At 40.9% G+C, this 23,755-nt stretch overlaps 1 protein-coding gene across 1 annotated transcript in view; it reads left to right on the plus strand.

The window, feature by feature from the left end:
- The window catches only part of SH3D19 (SH3 domain containing 19), a 78,828-nt gene that overhangs the window by 12,980 nt on the left and 42,093 nt on the right, over positions 1-23,755 (plus strand). The window contains 1 exon segment of the mRNA XM_082759242.1: positions 5,401-5,440. Coding sequence (XP_082615368.1) covers positions 5,401-5,440 — 40 coding nt within the window.

The following is a 23,755-nucleotide window of genomic DNA, read 5'->3' on the forward strand; positions in this document are numbered from 1 at the left end:
CTCTCATCTTTCTGCATCAGCCCCTCTCTTATGGCTGGCACGTGTGCTTACACTGATGCCCACACAATTTTGCTGTTGAGTTGCAGGAGTAATGCAGGAGCAAGAACGAGAGGCTAGAAATTCACAGCCACAAAAACAAATTGGCAGCAAACGTAGCACTGGTAGATGTGGCCCCTGTTGTCCAGTAATTTTTTTTTTTTTCATTTATATAGCACACAAGTACACAGAAGGCTTTAAAGGTGACTATAGTTCACTGTTAATCTCTTTAGCAATTGAAAAATATGGCCTTTGGATAATTAGAAGCTGTATGGTGGTCAGTAGGTCTCAAGGTTAAATACTCACCCAGAGGTTCAATGAATTCTTCTGTACATATTTACATGTTTGTTCTTTTTTTTTGTTTTCCCATGGCCATATATCGGTCGTGCTTAGGAGTGAAGAAAGCATTACTTCCAAGACTAAAACACTGCAAGAATGCTGTGTGCCTGCAAGACTCAGTTACTGTTGGTATTGAAATGGACAGGCCAGTGACATTTCATTTGGGGGGCAGCGGGCTGTGTAATCCATTCTTTTCCCCAATTTACTGCTCTGAAATTTAGCAGCATTCTGCAGAATTTAAAGAAGGTATAAAAACCGTCTGCCCTTACGGTTGTAAACTTGGTGTGTGTCCTGGTTTTGTGGCCTTTTGGAGAGCAGGGATAGCTATACGTTAAACTAAATGAGAAAAACTTCTTCAAAGCCTCTCATTAATCTCTCCTCATGCTTTCTGCCTTTTAAACAACTGATAAGGGACTCTGCTGCTACAATACTGAAATATATAGATAAATGTTCGGTCTTGCAGTTTTTATTGTATAGCAGTTCCTAATCAAACTGAATGAAATTTATAGTAGATTGCGTACCCTGGAACTGATTTGCATTGTTACGACTCCTCACCCATGAGGAGTGCTATAAAGAAGCAGGAGTCTCTGAGAGCCACGTCCTGCCTTAACGAAGTGGAAGGCAGAAATACGGCAACACCACAGGCCGCTATAGCTTATCTCAGTGCAAATAAAACGAGCACTGAAAATCCCGCACAGCTGCAGATCTTTTGCCCAGGGAATGTGCAGTTTTGTTTGACATTGGGCCCTATGTATACTGACAACTTGAAGGGGAAATTTGGGGCTCTTTGATCTGGGGCAGCTGCCTAACAGGAACTGTTGCAACGTGGTCAGCTGGTCAAGATTACAAAAATGAAGTTGTTAATGTAATGGTAGTAGCCATCGTATTTCTGCATGATGTCTTGTTAAGGTTGCTGCATCAGATTTAGGGCCTAGAAGCTTACAGAAGTATGATCCTTGGGGACTGGGGCATGTGGGTTGGAGCTATTTGTTTAGTCATTTTCAACAATTGCCTATTTTGAGAAGATGACTTCTCTGTAGTTTTTGTATTTGGGGTTGCCAGCACTACTGGCAACAGTACTGCTTAAAAGCCCATTTCTGTTGCCTGTTCTCTTACAGAGGCTTGCCATTGCTGCAGAAGTATTGTTACAAGCATCTCCTACTACTTTTCTTTACCAAACCACTGCAGTGCCATGGTGGGCTAAAAGCAATTGAGACGGACAGGTTTTTTGTAATAAAGTGTCCTCTTGGAGAGCGTCAGGATGTCCTGCCCCCTCTGGCGGCTGCTCCATTCAAGAGCCATAGTTAGGATGAAAACGCAGTATTTCCCAAAGTGGACATAGTGCATGCTTCCCTTTGTCCTCTTCGGCCAATTCAGCTTTTACAAGAGCTCAAGCTGAGGGCTGGGATTAAGGGTAGGAAGTTGGATCTGTGTCCAGAGGTAACTGCGTTGGAAGCTCCCCGCTCTCTTTGCAGGTTGAAAGCAGCAGAATGTCTCTTAACTTTCCGCTCCTTTTTCAACAGCATTTTGTGTTTACTCTTAAATTTTTTTCTAGTGAGAGCAGGCTTTTCAGTAGAAGTCACTCTTAGCAACAAGATGCTTTGGAGAATATTGCAAAATAAACAGAGAAAAACAATGGCTCTCTTTGGTGCGGGCTGCCTTTTTCCCTTTTCTTTGCTTGTCTTCCAAAGACGAGAGGGAATGACTTAAAAGCTATTGTTTTCTGCTTTGGTGGTCGTTTTTGGCAAAAACTTCAGCTATTTTGGGTTTGTGGAACGACTAAAATAAAGTCGTGTCAGTTATTTTTCTCCTGATGGTTATGTTTATACTTTCCTTGAGAAGAAAAACTGTTCTGTCAAAATAAAAGCAAACAAACAAGATAATTTTCCCATGCTTGAAGGCTAAGAAAGTCGCCAGTTAAAGAAACCCGACCCTTTCTAAAAGCAACTGGAATATGACATATATGTCTGCTGCTCAGTTTTGAATGCTGAAAGAAGGCGTAGCATGTCCATGCTACTGATGAAATGCACACAGTATGATTTTCTAAATAAACACCAGATTTGCCAAACAGTTGTGGTATGAACAGCAGATCTTTGTGTCCTGGTGTTTTCCTTGATTCTTCTACAGTGTTTAAAACTTGGCAGCGGTCTTCCCGACCTCAGCCAGAAGTCTCTGACTTCTTCCGCCTCATCTGCTCCACCTGCCAGCTCCTTGACTTCTTGCGCTGTATCCTGCTGCTGAACAAGGATAATCTACTCATCCACGCAGGCTGTATTGGTTAAAGGGCAGCAAAGGTTTAGGAATTTGTACTGTATTTGATGGTAACTGCACACGCAGTAAGAAATTGTATTGCTCGGGTAGTGCAGAGATGGTGAAAGTAGTCCAAGTATCTCATCTGTGGAAGCTTGTTTCTTGAAGGTAGAATCTGTCAGTGGAAGCATAATTCTTGCCTGCAAATTTCCTGTGTCTGCGTGTGGACTGCCTTCCTCATCGTGCATGCTAGTCCAGTGCTCTAATCTGACGTGCTGTTTTGCCTTCCAGAGTTTAGTATTGAAGGACATACGGTATCATACTGGGAACACATCGTGTCCCATAGTGTTTGCTGGGAATTTATTTCTTTGATGTGAGGGAAAATCTGTAATGCAAGATTTGATTTTCAGATCTTTGCCTCTATGCTGTCTTCTTGCTTGTTTCTCCTAGAAAAGGTTGCAAAAAGATCTTGGTTGTCGAAGTAACATGCAGAGTAAAAGAGCCAGCTGTGGGCATTCAGCTGGGATTTGGATATGCATTTATATTTAGTATGTACCTGTATGTGTATGCATGAAACGTGCAATATACATTAAGATTTGCCTGTGTGCTCATGTTTTAGAGATGTGTGACATTAGTTGCTTGTACATAATACCGAAACAGCATCCAGAATCGCAAAATTAAGGTGCTAAATAGAAAGAGTCAACTCTCTGAGTCTCTAATTACACTTGATACTAAATGAATTTAGAACATTAAATTCATAATAGCAATAAGGATGTACTCTTAAAAAAAACTAACTGCATGCTTGTAGGATTATGTTTCCTGCTGTTCTTTTTGGTAAGACCAGAGTATAGGCGGATGATGTTCCTTCTCTGTATTTAGCAGTAAACGAAATGTGTAAGAACAACAGTAATGTTTTGTTTTTTCAGTAAAATGAAGGAGAGAAGGAAATGCACTGATCTCCTGAGCGAGCAGGTTTCAGTGGCATGGCCAGGCTGTGGTGGATCTGCCAGTTGGACGTGGGCTGAGAGGAGAGCCCACATACGCTGTGTTTACATCTTCTGTGACTCTTTTCTTCTTCTCACTGGTACATCCACACTGCCGTGCTGTCGGTGGGAAGGTTGTATCTGACTGCTGCTAGGTGGTGGCTGTGTAAATAACCGGGGACACTGGCAGCAAGCAACAGATGGCAAGCAGATTTCAGTAGGAGGCACTGCCTGCTTTGTTTGTGTTGTTTTTTTTGCATACTCATAGGTAAATTGAACAAGTGATAAAGATGGAAGGAGCTTTTTCTGCGTGTCTTTGAACAACGGCTGCTGTAACTCTGTTTTGAGCTATCTCGTGCTGTTTCTAGCAAACAGAGTTGCATGCGGTGTGATGAAATGGGGATTGCTGTGAGTCAGAAACAGTAAATTATATGCTCTGTGGCTATGACAGCTCAATAGGAGCACCTGTGGATGGAAAAAGCATTAGTATTCCTTTGGGCACTGTTGACATGATCTTTTTTACCGCTTTATCAAAATGTAATCAAATGAGCATATAAAACTTGGGAGAAGAGAATATTTCTTCTGTACATGAGATAAAACTATACGAACAAACATGCTAATAAAAGAAGAAGAAATTTTAGCTCAAGTGTGGAGCTTAGGGTTCAAAATACAGTCTGTAAGTATGATTTTTTTTTTTTAAGAGGACTCTTACTCATCAAGGTAGGGAAGCTTTTCAGTAAACTGTTACTAACAGGGAAAATAGCTTTCTCTTGTCTAGACTCACAGATGGAATCAGAAGCAAAATCACAATGGTCAGAGTTGATTATATATAGGTGTAAGAACACCCTTCTAATTGCATCGTAGATCTTTTTGTTATAAATAATTTTAAACACTCTAATTTAAGAAAATATGTATTTTAGGAGGACACAAGTCTCACTTTTTTTCAATCATTTCAAAAATTTTGCGGTAAGAGATGTTCTGGACTTACAGTGTAACTGAGTGTGTAGATTCTAATAACATAATAACCTGTTTTATGATCTTTGTTTGTTGAATCTTGCTCTTAGAAGTGTTTTCTACTTTCTTTTTGTATCAGAGCTTTCAGAAATCAATCAAGATGCAGAAACATATCTGGGGATGATTCTAGGAACTAATAAATTAGTCAGCAAAAGCAGTTTATCTGAGGTCATGTGATTGTACTGTGTAGATATTAGTTGCTGGTCAATGTCATTAGTGCAGATAAGCTGCTTGACGTAGTCATTGAATAAACAAAACCCTTTGTGAAAGCACAGAAAGATTCTGTATCTAGAACACCCCGAAGTCGAAGAGTTAATGACGGGCCTGCACTGGATTCAGTGTATTTGCAGATGTTGCTGTAACCAACTGCTGATTTTTCTCCCATCCTGTCAGGGAACTCTGCCAGCCATGATTCATGGAATGATTTTTTTGCGCTGAGTAATCTGTGGTTTTGCTTTTTTCCTCTTCCCTCCCTCTTATTTTTACCCTAAACTAAAGTCTTATTCATTTTAGCTAAAGGGAGGGGAAGCTTCTAAAGCATTAAAACAAAACATGAAATACACACTGTTTGGAATAGAGGAATTTTAATAAATATTAAGCTTGCAGTCATATTACTTTTTCTCAGGCAGAATAGTGCAGTGTAGAAAAACAGTTTTATGGCAGAATCAGCTTTTGTTTTTGCTAGTCCTATGGTGTGACAGTTCTTTTAAGACTTTTGTGCTAGTATTGCTAAAGAACATCCAAGTTTTGTGCTGATACTATGCCTCCTTTCTCACAGATCGCTCTGAAAGAAATAAGCCAGACTGCCGCTCTTCAGGGTAAGAACCATATTCCTGTGTTTATTCTTCCCTTCTTTTCCTTTTTTTTTTTCTTTACTTTCCTTTTATGGGGTCAATTAGGAAATTAGCCAAAAAATAAAAATGCCTTTCTTCAACTCCTCTGTTTTGCTAACAGTAAGAAAATACCCAAATAACTTTGTGATAAAAATAATTGTGTAATATTCCCTAATTTTTCAAGGAATTGACAGGGTTCACTACACTGTAACTCTGCGCGCTCAAAGTCGGAAAGGCTTGTTTATGTATCATGTACAGGGTTGTTTTGTAAAACTGTGATTTGAGACAAGAAGCACTTACGACTTTTGCTTCTGTGTTCTTTGGAGCATTTGCTTTTGTAGCAGGGAAAATAATTATTGTCTCAGTCAAGAATAGCAACACTTAACTCTGATCCTATCATACCTAAGGTTTCAAAATTGGGTGAAACAAACAGGTATTGAGCAAAACACGTATGCACACATTTTATTTTTATCCAGAATTTCCATCAGGAATTGCCATAGACTTCGAAAGCTATTGATTTGTAAGGCCTCATTTTCTCTTAAGCTTCTGAAAATTCTCTAGTTCTCCTCCTTATATCCTCTCATTTGAGGAAAACAAAACAAACAACAACAACAAACCATCTCTTTCCCTTTTGTCTTATTTCCAAACTCTTCAATCAGTTCTTCTCCACGGAATAAGATCTCCTCCATATCCCTTGGTGGATAATGGGATTTTAATGAAGTTCGGTGATTGAGCAGGCTAGCTAGCAGTGGTTCACCCTTGTGAAATGCCTTTCCAAAGGACACTGCTGGTGCCCAGCCTTCTGACATAATATGGCATGACCTTTTCATTTTATTTTAGGCTATTTTTTTGTTGTTGTTGTTACTATGTTTTTACAGTACACTGGGGTAGTTTTCATAGTTAGAAGAACAGAGGGAGCTGTAAGAAGGAACTTTTAGCACAGTTGATATGCTGTATCTACTACGCATTGCAATGGAAGAGAGGGTGCCTATCCTGTCCCTCCCAAATCCCCAACAGCACTGTAGCTGTTTCCAGCTGTGTGCTTCTGCAATTGCAGTGGAATATTGTCTTTGATTACTCTTATCTGCTTGAAAGGAAATAGAGACTGGTATTTTATAATTAAAAATGCTCATTGTTTTTTCTTTAAAAGATGCAGTTGTTGTCTACATGCTTAAACTTTTATTAGATTATAGTACAATAAATTCAAATGTATTCAAATAATTATCAAAAGGAAATCTAATTTTATCAAAATGTTTAATACAAGGTTGAAACAGGTTCAGTCTGTTCCCCCTTCATATGGCTGGTCTTTCCCACCAGTACCGTTTTGCTCTGCAGTGTGTTTTAGAAGTTCTAATTTGTAACCAGAAGAAAAGGTTTTTAGTATCACCCCCCCCACCCCCATTACAATTGCAAAGAATTGCAATTACAAACATGGACCAACCCTGACAATAAAATACTGCCCTAAATTGTCTGGGTTACAGATTGCAAATTCTCCCATGGAAAGCACAGAGAAATTAACAGGCTCATGCAAATTGCTCATTGTGTTGAAGAAAATGCAGCTTTCCAGTATTTCATTCTTGTCAGTAGTGCACTTAGTTTCTAACCTGTTAAACATCTGTGTATCTTCTATCACCTTCTCAATTTCACTGGCCATTGGTGTCATGTTAGTTCTGCTTTATAGGATGAGCTGTGTGGAAGAAAAATGGCTCTGAAAAGGATAGCATGGTTTTGTGCATGTCCCGCTGCTCTTTCTAGGCCAGAGGTGACCAGAGCCAACCTTAATTACGTGACGTACTCTGCTAATTGATACTGCTGCACTCCATGGTTTATCTTGTGTTATCGTGGAAGCCTAATCCTATGGTGACAAATTGCTGGGTGACGTTCTTCTTATCCCTAGTCTGTTCATACCATCTTTGGGAAGAGAGCTGCAGCCACAGGAAGACCAGCATTCCTTGCAGTAAAAACTGAGGGAAAACTAAATAGTGAAGCATCCAAGACTTGAAGTGCAGTGCAACACTGCTCTTAGAAAATGGACAACATTTCAGAGCTGTGTGAGTTACATCAAGGACCATTTCATGGCTTATGCCAATTTTTGATGGGCTACTGCATCCATGACCTCCTCTCTGGAGGCAGCTCATGACAAAGGAAGACAAAACAAAATGACCTAAAGGCATCTTTTCTATTTTTTTCCTTAAGCTGCATGATGTGGGATGGATCTCAAAAGTGCAGCGTAACATCCTTCTCATGATCTAAAGTTGAACAAAATGACCGTGCACATCATTGTACTTGAATGCAAGGCCTATTAACGAGAATTTCTGCACTAGAATTAGTATGAAAAAATGGAGGTGGGCATGGGGATGCTAGCTGACCACATGAAGAGAGATGCAATGAGCCTTAAGAAAAGCAGATATCTGAAGATGAAACAGTGGGTATAAATGTGGCCAAGAGATGGTTGGAGAGGTAGTCCTTTATCCCAGTGTTCCACGCTCATGATACAAGATCACACCAGGGCTTTGTATGAAATAGAGACAAAAAAAAAAAGGAGGAAAAAAAAAAGCCCAAACATCACCACACCCCAAATTCTCCTGAGGCTCTGAAAGGCTACGTTTTAGTCCAGAGCATGATCAGCTTAGTAAAAAGATCATATGACAATATTTCTTGTGATTGTGGAGGCCTGGAGTGGGACCTAGAGTAAGGCTGGTAAGTCTGGGGGTTGGATGAACCAAAGATGATAGGAAATGGTTTTAAAGGAGGGAAACATACCCTTGATATTGCTTACAAAAAGTGCTTTTGATACACTTACCTCTCTTGACAATTAGCAACTGTCCACCTTGCAGGAGAGATTGGATCAAGTGAGGAGTAGCAGAAAAGAGCCTGTGAATATCTTCGTGTACCACTCTGCATGGATTTTTTGTGTTAAATATTAGCACATAAGTAAGATTGAAACAGATGTCCCATTAATCTAAATAACACCTATTGCTATGTTAGGTTGTTATCTGGAGACATTTAATTTCAAGACCTGATATTACCCATCCTCCAATTATTAAATTCCTGACGGTATTAAAAATGTGTCGATGCTGGCAACAATGATCTGTAATTATCATTATTTCTTGATTTTACTGTGAGGTCATGCACTGTTGGCTCTGATAGCTTCATGTCATGCACTGCTGTAACATGGGTCAATTAGGTCAAAAGAAGTAGACACTTTAGCCTTACGCCTCTAAATGTTTTCACACTGCAAATTACATGACAGTAAGTTAATAGAAGACTTCAGGCATCCACATGTTCACAGCTAATCCTGAACATGAGTAAATCTCATAGAAGGAACTGGATTAACTAGACTGTGCTTTTTTTTTTTCCATGTGGGATAAGGATTACAGATCACAAAATCCAGAAACACAGCTGTGTAATGTGATCTAATTCATTGTAGTTGCCTCGACCTTGGAGATGAGAGGGTGAAGGTAGCTGAAGACTGCAACAATTTATTGACAGGTTTAGTAGCGTATCAATCGCTTGAAGTCAAATAAGGGATCTTGATTTTTAAATCTGGGAGACTACTGTGAAAGTTTGTCCTCAAAATGGAGAGTGTGGGGGGGAACTAGCTCATTCTAACAGCAGATTCTAGGTTTTACTGCTGTATAGTATACATTCTGTCTACATTGTTGTATAGTGTATATCCTGTCTATTTGTAATGTACTAAAGCTCTTTTCCAGCTTGTCATCTTCATTTGATTGAACGAAATTGGTCTGTTTTCATTTAAAATATGTCAAGTCAACAATACAAACAGACACAGCATTTCTTTTGTTCCTTTATAAAGAAGCACTCTAAGTAGCTGATCAAAGGGACTACAGATTCTTTTGGTGAGCTTCTGGTAAACCAAGCTGTCATTTCTATGAATGGTATTTTGTATATGACTTTGGTTTTAGGTTTTTGTGTAGCAAAATTCCATTAGCGAATGATTCTCTGCATTTCTCTTTCCTCTGCTATTTAATGTTGATTTTATGAAATTGTGTTTAATAAATATTTCAGCAATGTTTTAACTGTAGCTTAAAAAAGTGTTTTGCCAGGCCATTTGTTGAAGCATCACCTGAAAACACCTTTTAATTAGGATCTCATGCCTTTAGCAGGGCAGGTAGCGAGTCTTAAGGCACAGTTCAGACAATATAGTGGAGCTCTACTCACTTTCCAGTTAAATTGATACACTTGTACAATTTGTACGATGGGTATAAATCAATACGCTTTTGACATCTTGAGAAAACAGACAATAGAAGGATTTTCTGTGTTGCAACCATTACAGTCAGTCTGCAGTAAGTCGTTTAATAATTCCAGCTTTGTGTATCTGAAGGAGAATGAGTGACCTTTCTTTCACCCTACAAATGTTGCTAGCTCCCAGATATGGAAGTTTGTGTTTCTAGATTGAAGCCTTTCACAAATTGCTGCTAACAGCTGTGTGTTTAACAAAGAGAGGTGTTTTGTCATCAGGAGTAATTTCACTATTAATTTTGTGGGCCATTTAACAGATTTTGCACATCTTAGGTAAATTTCAGTTCAAGGTTAGTGTACTGGAAATGGGCATTGTAAAGAGTGAGAGGTACTCCTGTAACCCTTTGTTGGCCTCTAGGTTCTTTGTTGTATTTTAGTTAACAGTGCAATGTGGACAGACTTCTGATGCTACTGCTAGATCAGATAATGTCTTTTTCTAGTCGAGTCTTGAAATCCTCCCCAGGAGAGAGAGAGATTGAGCCTGGTGATCCAGCTAATTTTCAGCACGCTGAGAGCCTGCTTGCCTGTCTCATACTAACTCGACTTCCAAATGATAATGCTGTGGGGAGTCAGTGTTAAAAGAACCAGTCAAAATCTAATTCTTTAGTTCAAACATTGGGTTGCTTTATCCAGGGGGACCACATTCATTCCTACAAGCATCCTGATACCTTGTTTTTCACTGTTGTCATTCAAAAGCTGTGCATTATCCCCTGGAGAAGTTTGCAATACGTTGTCAATGCAGCTGTTTACCCAGAGGAACATTTCAGTCTTTCACCCTTTCTAGCCAGTGTTTCAGGCTGTAATGCAAATCTGAAGTTTGAGACTTGGAACCTTGCTGACACTTGATGTGAAAGGGAGGGGAAAGGTGTGGATGTGTGACAAAGCGAGGGTAAAAGCCTTCAGGACACCTTTGGGTTGTGCTTAGAAGAATGAACAGATGTTGGGGATGATGCTTGTTTTACTGCTGCATTCTTATTCTTCATAATAAGCCTTCCGAATTTTTAAGGCTGAAGTGTAGCAAGTTACTCTTACTCTAAGCATACTTCTACGGTGTGGAAAAAATGAAGATCTTATGTTTGTGTGTTCCCAGTAGGTCAGAGATTGATGTATGAAGAAGTGTTTGTCCAGAAAGCTCATTTCCTTCCCGGGCCCTGAGGATACAGTTTCACAATTGCCACGAGCTGAGCTAAGCCTGTGCTGCTCCAGAAGGAGCGACCGTTCCCTCCTTTGGGCTGTTATCAGTGCTCATGTGGTTAGTTGGATCAGAAGGCTCATCTCCAAGGAGAAAAAGAGCTGCGTCTCCATTTTACAGATGAAGTGGGTTCAGCAGAGGGAAGCAGAGCCAGACAATAAATCAAAGGTAGAGCTGGAAGACAGGGTCTTGATAACATGACTCTTGTTGTTGACATCTAAAAAGTAGGATCATGTGGCTCTTTTTTTTTTTTTTTTTTTTCCTCCTTCTGAGACCTGCATTTTACATTCGGTCACTTGGAGCATGGTGTAATCCCATTGGTTAAATGTGGGTTCAAACTGGTGTAACTTCAGCCTGGAATCTGCTTATGTGTCTTTCTTCTGTTTATCGTGTTTTTCTGGGAAGCAGCACATGCTGTGCACGTCAGGGATGTGCCTCCCTGGAGAAGCATAAGCTGGAGCAATTTTGTGCAGCAGATTTCTTTGATAGCTGCCTTGCCCCAGTAAATCATTATGTTTGATTTCTTCTTTGCAATGTTAATTTTCCCTGCTCAGTTTATACACGTCTCTAAATGAGAAATAAAATATCACAGGTAAAGCAGAGGAATTAATAGCAGATGGGTTAGGCTTAGTTGTTGGCAATTAGGGATCTTGTGGATGTCTAGAGTCTATTGCTACAGATGTTTGTTTTAATGCCACCAATTCTTCAGTGTTGTGCTGGGGATTTTTGGCTATTCCTCTCCCAGATAGCAGTCAAGAGTTGTTGTGGAGGGAGCATCCTAGCCAAAGTTCCAGATTCCTTAACTCTAAGCAGAGAAGAGGGATTTGTTTTAATAAAAGAGCACTCTGTTCCTGGTTTCTGCAAAGGGAACTTGAAGGACTGGCTGCTTTGGTGCCCTGAACAACCCCTTCCGTTGTGTGGGCTGCTCTCCAGTGCTAATGCTAATTCATAATGGAAAATAATGCTGAGAATGAGATGGTTGTTGAAGGAATAAAGAGAGAAGGGTTCACCCTCCTCCTTCATTCAGAGAGCTTCAGTGCTCCTTTGGGAGCCCTGTGAACACGAGCCAGTTTTGCTGTTCATCACCTTTCTGAGCAGGTTCCAGTGGAAGGTACTGAGAACCACCCGGGCACCAGGCTGCTCTCTGTGTGGATTGGGATAATTACCTGGAGTGTAAGCCACCGTGGCACACCTTAGTTCTACAAGGGTAGTTTCAGGAAGCACACAATTACCTATTCTAATTATCGTGCTTTCCTTTTAAAAGAAGTTTTGGGCAATTTCACTTTTTCCCTATAAGACAGCAATAATTCTCTTTAAAACAACCAGATGGTTTTCTCTTTAAACCCTGCAGAAAATACACAAGCTCTAGGGTGGATGGAAGCTATGGGGAGAACTGGAATTCTCTGTTTATAAGTAACATGTGAGGAGCCAAATTAATCAGGCATGGTTTTAATTCTCCTGTATGATTATTCGTTCGTTCCAAAGACGTTTAAATGACAAATAGCACATGAAATTCAGCCGGTGGATGGGAGAGAGGGCTGGAAGAGAATTCTTTCCAAAGGTATTTGTAATCGTCTGAAAAAAAAAACAGTAATTTTTCTAGAAGGAGGAGGAGCTGCTAGGGGAAGCCCATGGGATATGTGTCCGGGCCGAGGAGGCAGACTTGCCTGGTTGTAAACATCCAGCTCAGAAGAAGCAGTGGCTCAGGTTCTCCCCGAAAAAAATCACGTATTGGTATTTTAAGAGTGCTGGAGCTGATACATGGGCTTTGGTTCATTTCCCTGAGGATCTGTGTAGGTTTCTTGTTGGACTCAGGTCAGTATCTACATTTTCCTTCACCTCTGGAATTTGAGTGGGAGAGTTCAGTTTGCGTTGTTGGTTTCCATGGCCTCTTTCTCTGATGTGCACAAGAGGCAGGAGATCGTTACTTTTTCCCTTTTTTCTCTTTTTATGTAGTGCTTACCTACTTTGTCATTTTATTTTAACTTATTCCTTGATGTCTGCAGATCATTTCAGTACAGATAATTGGTTACTTTAAGTAGCATCTGATTTTGGCAGGTTGAACATAGAAGCAATTGATTACATACTCCTGAAAAGCATGATACAGTTGCATCCTGACTGTCTCATGGTAGAGAGCTATTCCTAGTGAGGTCTGTCATATGGAGAGCTTCTTCCATCTTACTGTATATATCTGGTACTTGATGTGCATTTTGCACAGCTGTGTATTAGTCTCTGGTTCTGTCATTTGTGAGACAGGTTGCATTTCTGATTTTGCTACAAGATTTCTCCTTTCAAAGGCATTTTGCTCAGTGCAGGTATCGCAATTTGAATGTAATCCCTGTTCTGAACGTAGTCCCTGTTTGTCCTAGTTTTGGCCAGCTGCAACAAACCACAGGCTTGCCTGACCAAGTACTAACCCTTAGTAGGGCTGCGAGGGCACCAGGGATGAGCTGCTTTTGTGTCTGTTCCCAACTGCCTCGGCTGCAGGAAGTGAGCTAAGATTCAGCAGTGCAAAGAGACATCACCTCTTCCCTTGCAGGCCACAACCAGTGTGGTCACAGGTAGGTCCCTTGCTACAGAGGACTGAAGTTAGATCACACAGCTCTAACTGTGGAAAGTATTTCTGAAGGTAAGGGCCTTATAAGTACGTATAGTCACATCTTAATTCTGGCAGTTGTTACAAGAGGTTTGTCTTCTCTTCTCTATACAGTGAACATTCCCAGTCTCCTAAAGCATGAGGCAAAGGCTGATTTTTAGTTAAAGAGAGGATCCAAATCTAATTACATCATTCAAACCACAAATAATGGTTACTTAGTTGAATCTCTCTGTTGATCCACAATATAATACTTAGTAGTTCCAGCAAAAGAAGTACATGAGTGATCTCACAAAACACTAAGCAATGTTCTTGCCTGGAATAAATGCTTGGTGGGAAGAAATAACTTTGTTTTCTTTATTGCAGTCCTTCTATTCCATTTAACATGGACTTCTGCTTCCCCATCTCCTCACACACTGATGTTTAGTATCAGTACAGTACTGGCTCAGACAATTCTGATAGCATTTTGGGATTGGACCACTTCAGGAGGTTTCTCTCCTCTCCTGGGAACACAGCTTCTTATGGGCACCCGCTTTGAAGACCACTGTTTTTTTTATTAGCTTCTTTCCACTGCTTCTTCTAAAACACTCTGCCCATGATTAGCTAAAAGCTACTGCTGCTCCTAAAAGGTGTAGGTTTGACATCTTGGAAGGAAGAGCAGTGTCCTGAGACAAGGACAGCAGTGACAGGGATAGGAGAGGCTTTCCAGCCACACTACTGCTGTATGGGACAGAAGATCATTTTCATTGCTGCCCCATCTGTCTTTTCTTCTGAGGCATAACAGGGAAACGTGTTCTGTTAAATGAGCATTGTACTCTGTGAACAGACTTCTAATGCTCTCTGTTAATAACAGCAATTAATTTTTTTTTTCAGTATAGAACACATCTGAAATGATGACTTAGTAATTCATGTAATTACTGTTCCCATACTATCTTCTGTGTTTGTTTTTTTTTTTTTTTTTTTTTAAATGACGTCTGTTAGTATTTGGATTGACAAAAATGCTCCTTAGTGCAGTAACTGCCTTGCTGCAGGTGCTAAGCAGGTATTTTGCTTTGCATAATACAGATGTAGTTGAACTACAATAAAAAACAAAATCATTAATGTTCTTGGAGCTTAATTATAAATTGCCAAGAATGTTTTCACAGGAAAAAATAAAAAATAAGATTTTGAAATGTCATCAAAAGGTAAACAACACCACATTATTTACCTTTTAATTAGAGCAGCTGAAGTAACTGGAAGAAATGCCCAAGGTTTTAGACAGGCAACCTCCTTCCATCCTGAAAGACGTCTAAGGATCTGTAAAAGTGGCCTTTCTGGAGCAGACAAAAGGTCCGTCTGTTCTAATGTTCTTACTTTGTCTTGCTTATGTCCAAAGCAGAGGCGTAGGGAAGAAGATGAGGAAAAAACCAAGCATGTATTGGAAGGCATCCATGTATTCTTTCAGCATCCAGATTTACGTGACTCAGGGGTCTCCTGAGAGAGATGTTGCTTTGTGTTTAATATCCCTCAATGGGTTTTCTTTAATTATTATTTTTTTTGAATGCATAGAGGCTTTTAGCATTCACAGTGTTGTGCAGCGAGAAGTGCCATAGCTTAACCTTGTGTTGTATGCAGAGAAGTTTTTTTGGCTCTTTTGAATTTGGTGCCAGCTACTTTTGTATAAAGCTTTCCATGTTGTGTAGTGTAAGAGGCTGAGCTGCCATTCCCTGCAGAACCGTAGGATATCTGCCCTTGGAAGGGACCCACAAGGTCCACGGAGTGCAGCTCCTGTGGCTTTGCTACTTGAGGAAATTATCATGCAGTTCTTCTGGGTTTGCCTAGGTTGTGTTCATCAGTTAGGCGGTTGGAAGGAAAAAATCACCATTACTCCTGGAGGCCCAGAGGCGTGTTAAAAGGGGAGAGGGAGGTAAAGTTGTTGGCTGATGTGAAAAAGGTTAGGGACAATTTCCTGCCTTTGGAGTTATGGGCATTGCTAAGAGTGGAGGTCAGCGAAATTACCTGCTATGTTGTCTGGATCCAGAGCCCTTAAATTGCACTGGAGATTTAAAAAAAATAAAAATAATAATTTAAAAAAAGTCTTAATGATTTGATTTGGGCTCAAGGATCAGAGATCAGAGACTGGTTACAAGGGTAACCCCACTGGTGGGTGGTTGTTCTGTCCTTTTGGTTGCCCGAAGAAGCTGAATCTGCTACTTAGTACTTCCTGAATTTCCTCTGCCTACCTGGCTGATGTAAGGCAAATGGTGCATTGATCCAAGTGCAGGGATAAGCATGGGGAAGGCGATGTGTTTTGGGGATTTTGACAGGCTAGGGAGGAGCACTGATGTTTGTGGCTCTGAAATGTCCTGGCAAGGTGTTCCTTACAGCTGCTGCTCCAGGAAGGTCCGGTGCAGTCTGTTTTACAAGGTGTTTGCTCGTGAGGCTAAATTTGGTTGAGTGGCGAAAGGTGATGATAGTGATTATGTCTTCCGAGCTGTAACCATCCATTAGAGGCTGCAGTATTTATTATTTTGCAATGTAATTTGAGGTCCCAGATGTTTAAGGCAGCCAGGGTATATGACTGAGGGTGGAGGAAGTTCATTTTGTCGTGCAGGGCATTTTCACGGTGACCTGCTCGAAGATGGGATCTGCTTTACAGGGGAAGCGTCCCCAGTGGGTAAAGACCTTCTCCCAATTGGTGAGGTAGGTATTTTGTGTGCTCTTAAAGCAACATCATTGCCTGCCTTTCATTGCCTGCCTTTGGGGGGTTTTGTAGTGTGTTTGGCATAGATGCAGGTTTTGTAGGTGTAGGTGTGATTTTAAGCTTTGATGGCTGATGCCTCTGTTTCACTTAGAAAAGAATTTGGGTATCTAAAATCTTGAATCTTTTCCCCCACCTTGGGCTAAGAAAGGTACCAGCTTTACCAGTACGCTATACCTTGTCTACATACTTGCACACTCAGAATAACAAGGCTGCTATTACCTGAAAAATAATCTGTAAAGTGTGTCTTTTGAGAATGGTTGACCATAATCTCAGAGTTGCTGAATCTTTGCAAATGAATAAAAAGCCACTGCAGTTTAAGATCATATTTAAACTTAAGAGATAGGCATTGTAGACCTGCACATGTATGAGTATATTGTTTGTTGTTAAACAGTGCAGATTTCTAAGGAGTCATTGTCTGTATTTGTAACCAAAATCTCTGCCAATATTTGTGGTTTTGAAGAAAAGGAAGTGTTTCGGTGTTTATGGAGGCAGGGCAGGGGAAGAGCACATAGGCAAACATGCTGTTTCTCTGAGCTGCATGCAGGGCACTTTCTGGAAAGACAGGTTGAGTGAAGGGTGTGGTTATGAGATTTTAATTTACAATTTCTGTGCTCTGTGCTTTCTGTAAGGGCCACTGTTGCGAGTTCATGGACCTAATGTCTTGTAGGGTGTAACTGGGTGAGTCAACAGTCCCCTGGAACAAGATGTGGTCGCACATGAGCATAGTTTTAACTTTTGTGATGCTTTAACATGGGAGGGCTCAAAATGAGTTTCTGCTGCTCATAAATGATTATTTAAATATTCATTTATTTATTTTATGTATTTAATAAATGATCAGTTTGAAGCCAGTACATCTGTATATGGATGACCTTGTAAAATTCTTACACAAAATTTTGGCTGCTGCTTCACATTTACAGTGTAGAAGGGTTTATGCTTTGTTGGGCTTCTTTTTGGTTGTGAGTTAATAGGCTTCAGTCTATTCTATGCATATGTGTTGATAAATCTGTTTTATAGGCCACCTCTCCACAACAAATGTCTTTCCTCTCAACATATGCCTGCAATGAAAATAATGAGAAAATTCCTTTTGTTTCCTCACTCAGTTAAAGCTTAAACTCCAGCACATTTCATGCCGCTTATTTGGCTCAGACGGATTACAAAGAAGTAGAATTGGGCAAAAGGAGCGTGATAGTCCTACATGTCAGAGGGCTCAGCGTTGGCCGACACACTTAGAAATTCTCAGAGGTGCTCAGCTGATTTTTTGGAACCGAGGTCATGCCGGCATTGAACGCTTCTCCGTGAGCCCACTTCTGTGGCTGCGGTTGAACTTTACGTTTTGGATGCTTCTCAAACAGCTGGCTTTTATATTACAGAACTGGAATTGTGTGCTGTTAATCTCTGACTAGGCAGGATGCAGATAGTATCTTAACTGCTGAGTGTAAAAGCTATTTGGTAGTGTCCCTTGGAAGTGACACTCAATTATCAACCTGCTGGAGGCCTTAAGATGCCTCGAGATTCCCGTGGAACTCCTTCCTCACAGATATGCCAGCATCTTCCTTGAAGGATGCACAGTAACTGAAACAAACGGACCTGTGTTTTTCCAACTATGTTTGCACAGGAAACAGATCGAGGCAAAATAAGTAACACCTATGCCTTGCTCCCTCCGTTTGATTACAGCTCTGGAGTCTTTGAAGTCTGAAGACTTTCAAGTACCTGAGCTTTCTCCTCTGGATTCCTCACTCAAAGCTCATTCCTGCAGGCAGCACCCTTAGTTCCTGCTCGTTCTCCTCTGAAGACATGCTCTGGTGTGTTTCTGCTCCTAAGCTTCACGGCCTTTGTTTACAGCAGGCCAGCAGAAGTGACTGCTTTGGGTGATTCCTCACCCCCCAGCCTCATTTTTTCTCTTTGTTGATCTGGAAGCAGCTGGTTTTAGTAGGGGCTGAAGATACTTCCTTTCTTTTATATATACTGAAGATACTACTTTGTTGTAAAGCAGAATGTTCCCTGTTTTGGTAGTATATCATTATTAATACTTCTAATCCTAAAATGAGGATATTCACATAACACTTTTCCCCTTTTACAAACCTTTAAGCTTAAAGATAACCTTGCCACTATAATTACATTCTCTATGAAGTACACAGACTATTGAGGAAAGTCTAATATCCATACTTTATAATAGTTAAAGACCTGTAAAGATACCTTGAATCCTGTGGATCTGGATCAACAGGTTTTTTCTAAGCCTTTGTCCTGCTCATCCTTCATTATTAAAACAGGTTTTGCTCATCTGTGAGGTCAATTACAAAGGTTCTGGAGCTCACTCAGCCACCAGATTGTGTTGTGATGTACAGAGATGTGTGAGGCAAGCAGGATGACTTGTCAGTGGCCAGTGAGGGCTTTGATTTGCTGACTGAAATGCCACTGCAAATAGTTGAATCAAAGAGCCATTCTTGAGAAGGAAGCTTCATTTCATTCTGCTTACCTGCAGAAGTAGGGCACTGTCATCTCACGCCATTTGTAAATGCACAATCTTTGTGAACTTCGATGGTAAAGAACTTATATCTGAAAAAGTTGCAGCTTACAGTTAAGTCTTTTTATCTGATAGAGGCTTCTTCATACACTGTTCACCCTTATTCTATTTACTACCAAGATTAAATTGTCATTAAAGCATTTGCAGTATTATTTCTAAATTTCCATCGAGATGTATTTGCAGAGGTATCACAAAAGTGAGTACAAATTGTTGCTAGATAGGTTAGACTGTAGATTCTTAGCTGTTACAGAGGGGCCAAACGCTTCAATAAGCAGGGCCCTCCGTTCTTGTCATACACATTTTGATGGGAGACGAAATCCATGAACAGACAGTGAAGACTGAGAAAACTTGAATAATGCCCTGACAATTTGCAGCTCGGGTTGTCTGAAGGAAAATGCAAAGTGAAAAGGGGAATTCTGCCTAGCGTGTCTGTAGCTCTGGATCAGGAAAGTGTTAATTTGGGATACACATGAACTGAGTGATTCGGATTCGCACTAAAATTTGGGGTGTTTTAGCTTCAAGATCTAAGCTGGACATCGTTAAGTGGGGAAGCTGTTGCGGCCTGATGGCTGCAGTTAGCTGCAAGGATCAGTGGGTGAGATGGTATCATTTGCTGCCTTGATCTGCTTTGACTTCCTTCCAGTGTCCTGCCATGAAATTGAAGGTTCAGTGGCTGAAATACCATCCCCAAGTATGACAGTGACAAGCACATGAATATGGAATACGTGGCTGAAGCAATAGCTAGAAAGCCATTTCTGAAACCATCTCCCTACGCTGATCAATGCGAGCTGTTCTAATTAGCCGAGCAGCTGGGTTTTAGCTGCTTCTTAACTACGTCCTCGCTTATCCAGGCAGTGGGAAGTCACAGTTGCTCTGTTCATTTAGTGATGCAGAAGTAGACATCTTCAGCATAGCGATGAGGATTGAATTGTAACTGGGCTTTATTACTGCTTTGGGATTGCTTGCTTGTGGGGCCAGGCCCAAGAGAGGTAAAGTGGTACCAGGGTGAGTCTGATTTCCTAAATCTGTAGTATTGAGCACTTGATTTCTTAGGTGACTGGATCTTTATTAGTACCCGCAGAGCCACGGGGTGCAATACCCCATTAGCTAGCAGGGAAGGTGAGGGTGCGTCTTCATGTTCCAGAGCAGCCAGGGTGGTGCCAGGTTGCTGCCAGCTGCTTGCTGCTGGTGCTCATCTGATCTCCCAGCGAGCCAGCCTGGGCAACCAGCATGAGCAGAAAGCCAAACCACAGCAGTGAATCAGCTGATGCTGAAGGGCGAGAAGAACAGCTGACCCGAGGCAGAGCCAGCGTTTGGTGATTTGCTGCATGCTGGAAGTGAGTCACGGGCTAAAGGTCGGGTTTTGTGCATGGAGGCTGAGCTGCTTCCCACAAGGACAGCCGCTGGCCTCCCTGGCTGCCCCTTCCCACCACCTCTTGCATCACCCTGGTGCTTGTGGGGCGCTGCAGCCAGCTGGAGCAGTCAGCCTGTCTGCCTGAGAACTAATTGGGGTGTTTGTTATTAGCAGAATCACGTGGTGGATCTGGCAGACATGCAGCCATGTCAGCACCAGCCCAGGAGGATTGGTGAAAATGGAGAGCCTGTGCTGGCTGTGCACTCTCTGTTTGCCTTATACCAAGGGAGAATCTGAACCTCAGGTCCATGCGTCACGTAAACTAACAGCTCTGTCCTTGGCCTGCCATCTGCGTGGTGGTAAACTCAATCTTTTGCACCAGCCTTAATATTTCTTTAGAAATACTAACGTCTTTCCGGAGCTCAGTCTGCAGTGAAATCATTGTATTTTGAATATATTGATGGGAATAATGTTTTCTAAATAATATTAACAGCTTCCTAATAAGCTTTAAAAAGATTACTTCGTGGTACGTTGGCTGTAAGGAAGTTAGTGTGATTTCTAGGAGAGCTGAGAGGAACACATCATGCCTTTCATTATCCTAGTGTTTTACCTCACAGTGATTTAAACATCAGCTATTGAAAAACTCTTGGCTGATGTTCCAATAAGTCACAAGATATTAAAAGTAGCAATGTTTTAACTTTTTGAAGTGCCTGTGTAAAGAGTCAATAATTATCACAACTGAAATGTGTTAAATGCCTTTTACGCAGGTGTGTCAACCGAAGGATGGATATCTTGAGAAAAATCCTATGTAACACGATGTGAAGGATAAGTGTTTGTAGCAGATGCTTCAGCGTATTTGTTTTTTAGAACAAGTGATTGTCCTTTTTCATTTTTTTCTCACCGGAAAAATCTCTAGGGCGATCTTGTCCTTGACATGAGCATTGATGGTTGGTTTGTTTGTTTGTCTGTGTGTGCACTCTGGTTCGCTGCTCTGCTTTACAGACAGGAGGAGGAGGTGGGAAAGAGGCAGGGACTCCATTCAGCAGAGTCCTTGCTGCAGCTCCTACCACATCAAATAGCAGAACTAAATTTGCTTTGGTTATGCTAACATGTTTGGATTCCTTGAGAGAAAATGTGGTCATTAACTGGGGGGCAGAGGAGGACAATAGCAACCTTATCGCTCCTCGTTTTGCAAGCTGGGATGGGACACCAGGAATTGTTGCCTACATAACAGGGTGGGGTGAGTTCAGCATGAGGTGTGGGCAAAAAGCACAGGCTGCCCTAAGAACAGCATCTTCCTTAAATTACTGGGGTTCTGTATGTAACAAAGTTAAGGAATTTGCAGTCCCCTTACAGGGTTTTGTGGGAAAGAAAATAAAAAAAAGAAGAAGAAATTTTAAATCCACTCCCATTTCTTGGCTTTTAAAGGGCTTGAATAATTGTAAGTTAAATGTGAATCAAACTCTCCTGGGGATAGCAAATACAGTGCTTTGCTAGAAGAGAGGAAGGGTGTTGATGGTGACCTGTTAATGGAAAGGGGGAAAGAAAAACTATCTGATAACAGTTTGCTTTTGCTGGTGAGTTCATAAATTTTCAAACAGAACCGTGTTTTCTTGGGTTCTGAATTATACGGGTTGTTGCATGCTTGAACTGCCTTGCTGATGATACATTCATACTTCTGTTTCACCAGGTTAGTTTCATGAAAGGTCTTTGCACTTTGATTTTAAGGTCTTTTCTATACTCTTTTGGTCAGTTTAATGCACAGAAAACATGAATTTTTGCATATATGATGACTCCTATGAGTTCTAGCCAAAAATATGTGCTCACATCTAAAAGTGCTCATCAAATTCTGGGGCAAATTGAACTGGTTCCAAGTGCTCTTGCCAGATGAAGAAAGAACTTAACCTGCTCCATTTGGGTCTTACTGATACTTGAGTATGTATAACTTGTAGGTTTCCTAATTTCCTGCAATAGAATTTAAGAAAATGTTGAATTGTGAGTATGAAGGTATTTGTTCCTCCAGAAGACTTCAGATTCATGTTGCCAGACTTTAGTCTCCTTTCTACCAGTACTAAATATAATTAAAACCTTGAATATTGCAGTTATTCACAGCACTGAAGGCAAAAGAATAAAGTTTCAAATTTGAACATCCAAAAGAAAGAGTTTAGCTAGAAGGAAGAAAAAAAGACAAATCGGGTGCATCAGGGAGGGACATAAAACTAAAAGTGTTCCTTGAAGATAAGGCTGTATTGTGATGGAATAGTTTGAAGGAAAGCAAGAATCCTCTTCTGCTGAGAATGTGCAATAAAATATGACTGATAGAAATGTTTTCTAATGCGGCTTTGCTAGCTGTGTGGAGAGGGGCCAAGCCACAGTTGAACTGTTTCTGAAACCAGACAAATAGGCATTGTTTATCCTAGACTAGCCAAAGGATTTCAGAAGACAGTTCAGTCAAGGCAACATTCATTTCTAGTCTTAATTAGTTTTCTGAGTGAATGTAGAGGGAGGACATTTTTCATCCAAGTTCTTTGTAAGTGTCTCTTTCTTCTCTCCTCCAGCCCCTCCTTTTCTTCATCCCACTGGCGGAGCTGCAGCCAGCAGCAATCGCAGGAGAAGTGCAGGCGGCGCCAGGCTGAGCGCTGCCTGTGGCTGTGCGCTGCGTGCCTGCCCTGCGGTCGCAGGATGCTCGTGCCCTCCCTGCACCAACCTTCCTGCTCCTACTCCAGCTACTGCTGAAGGCTCTGGTGCAGGGTTTCTGGAAAACACTTGATTAGCATGTCTTTCTGCTGTAATTAAGATACCGTGTTAATTTGAACCACATGTAGTCTATTTTCAGCCTCTTAGAAGTGCTCAATATCCTTTTAAAGGCATCTCCAAGTATTCTTTACATATCATATCTAAGAAAGAAAGAAAAAACCTTTTTCTGAAGTAGGTTTACGTTTGTGGTTTGTTTGTTTTTTAATCTCCTCTCTAACTTTGTACACATGGCAGGTTTATTTATATGTTCATCAATTTAGCAACACTGCGTAAAAATGGTAATCTCAGGTTACTTCTAATGTGTACCTGCAGAAATAGTAAAGGCTGCTATATCTGTTAAATAAGATGTTTGGGAGAGAGACAACAGAAACCTTAATCTTACCAAGAAAACAGATGAGTTGGCAAAAGGAAACATTTTTCTGTCCTTGTGTACCAACGATTTTGTAGTTACGTCTTCCTGTCTAACCCCACCCCTGAGCTATTACTAAAAAATGCAACTCCAAATGAAAGTGAAGATCAACTGATAAGAAATTGTTAAAAATATGTAACAGAGGGGCTGTAGGTGTTTTCTTGGCTGTGTAAATTTTCATTATTTACAGGAATGTTGTCATTAAATGCTAATAATCTGAGAGTATACACACCCACATGGGCTCTTCTCCAAGTTTTCCAGTCAAATGAGACAGAATGTGAACTTGAACACACAGTCGAGAGAACAAATGCTTTACAAAATTGGCTTTCTATCTTTTCAGAGTCTTTAAGCTAAGCTGCAACCTGGTTTTCATTAGAAGGGGTTGGGTGTAGTTGTATAATCTGAGAGTTTTGGACAAGTTTCTGTTAAGATAGCAACCTTGGGGATAAACCAATTTGGCAAGCC

The sequence above is a fragment of the Aythya marila genome, assembly GCF_965140915.1.
Source record: "Aythya marila genome assembly, chromosome: 4".
Classification (NCBI taxonomy): Eukaryota; Metazoa; Chordata; class Aves; order Anseriformes; family Anatidae; genus Aythya; species Aythya marila.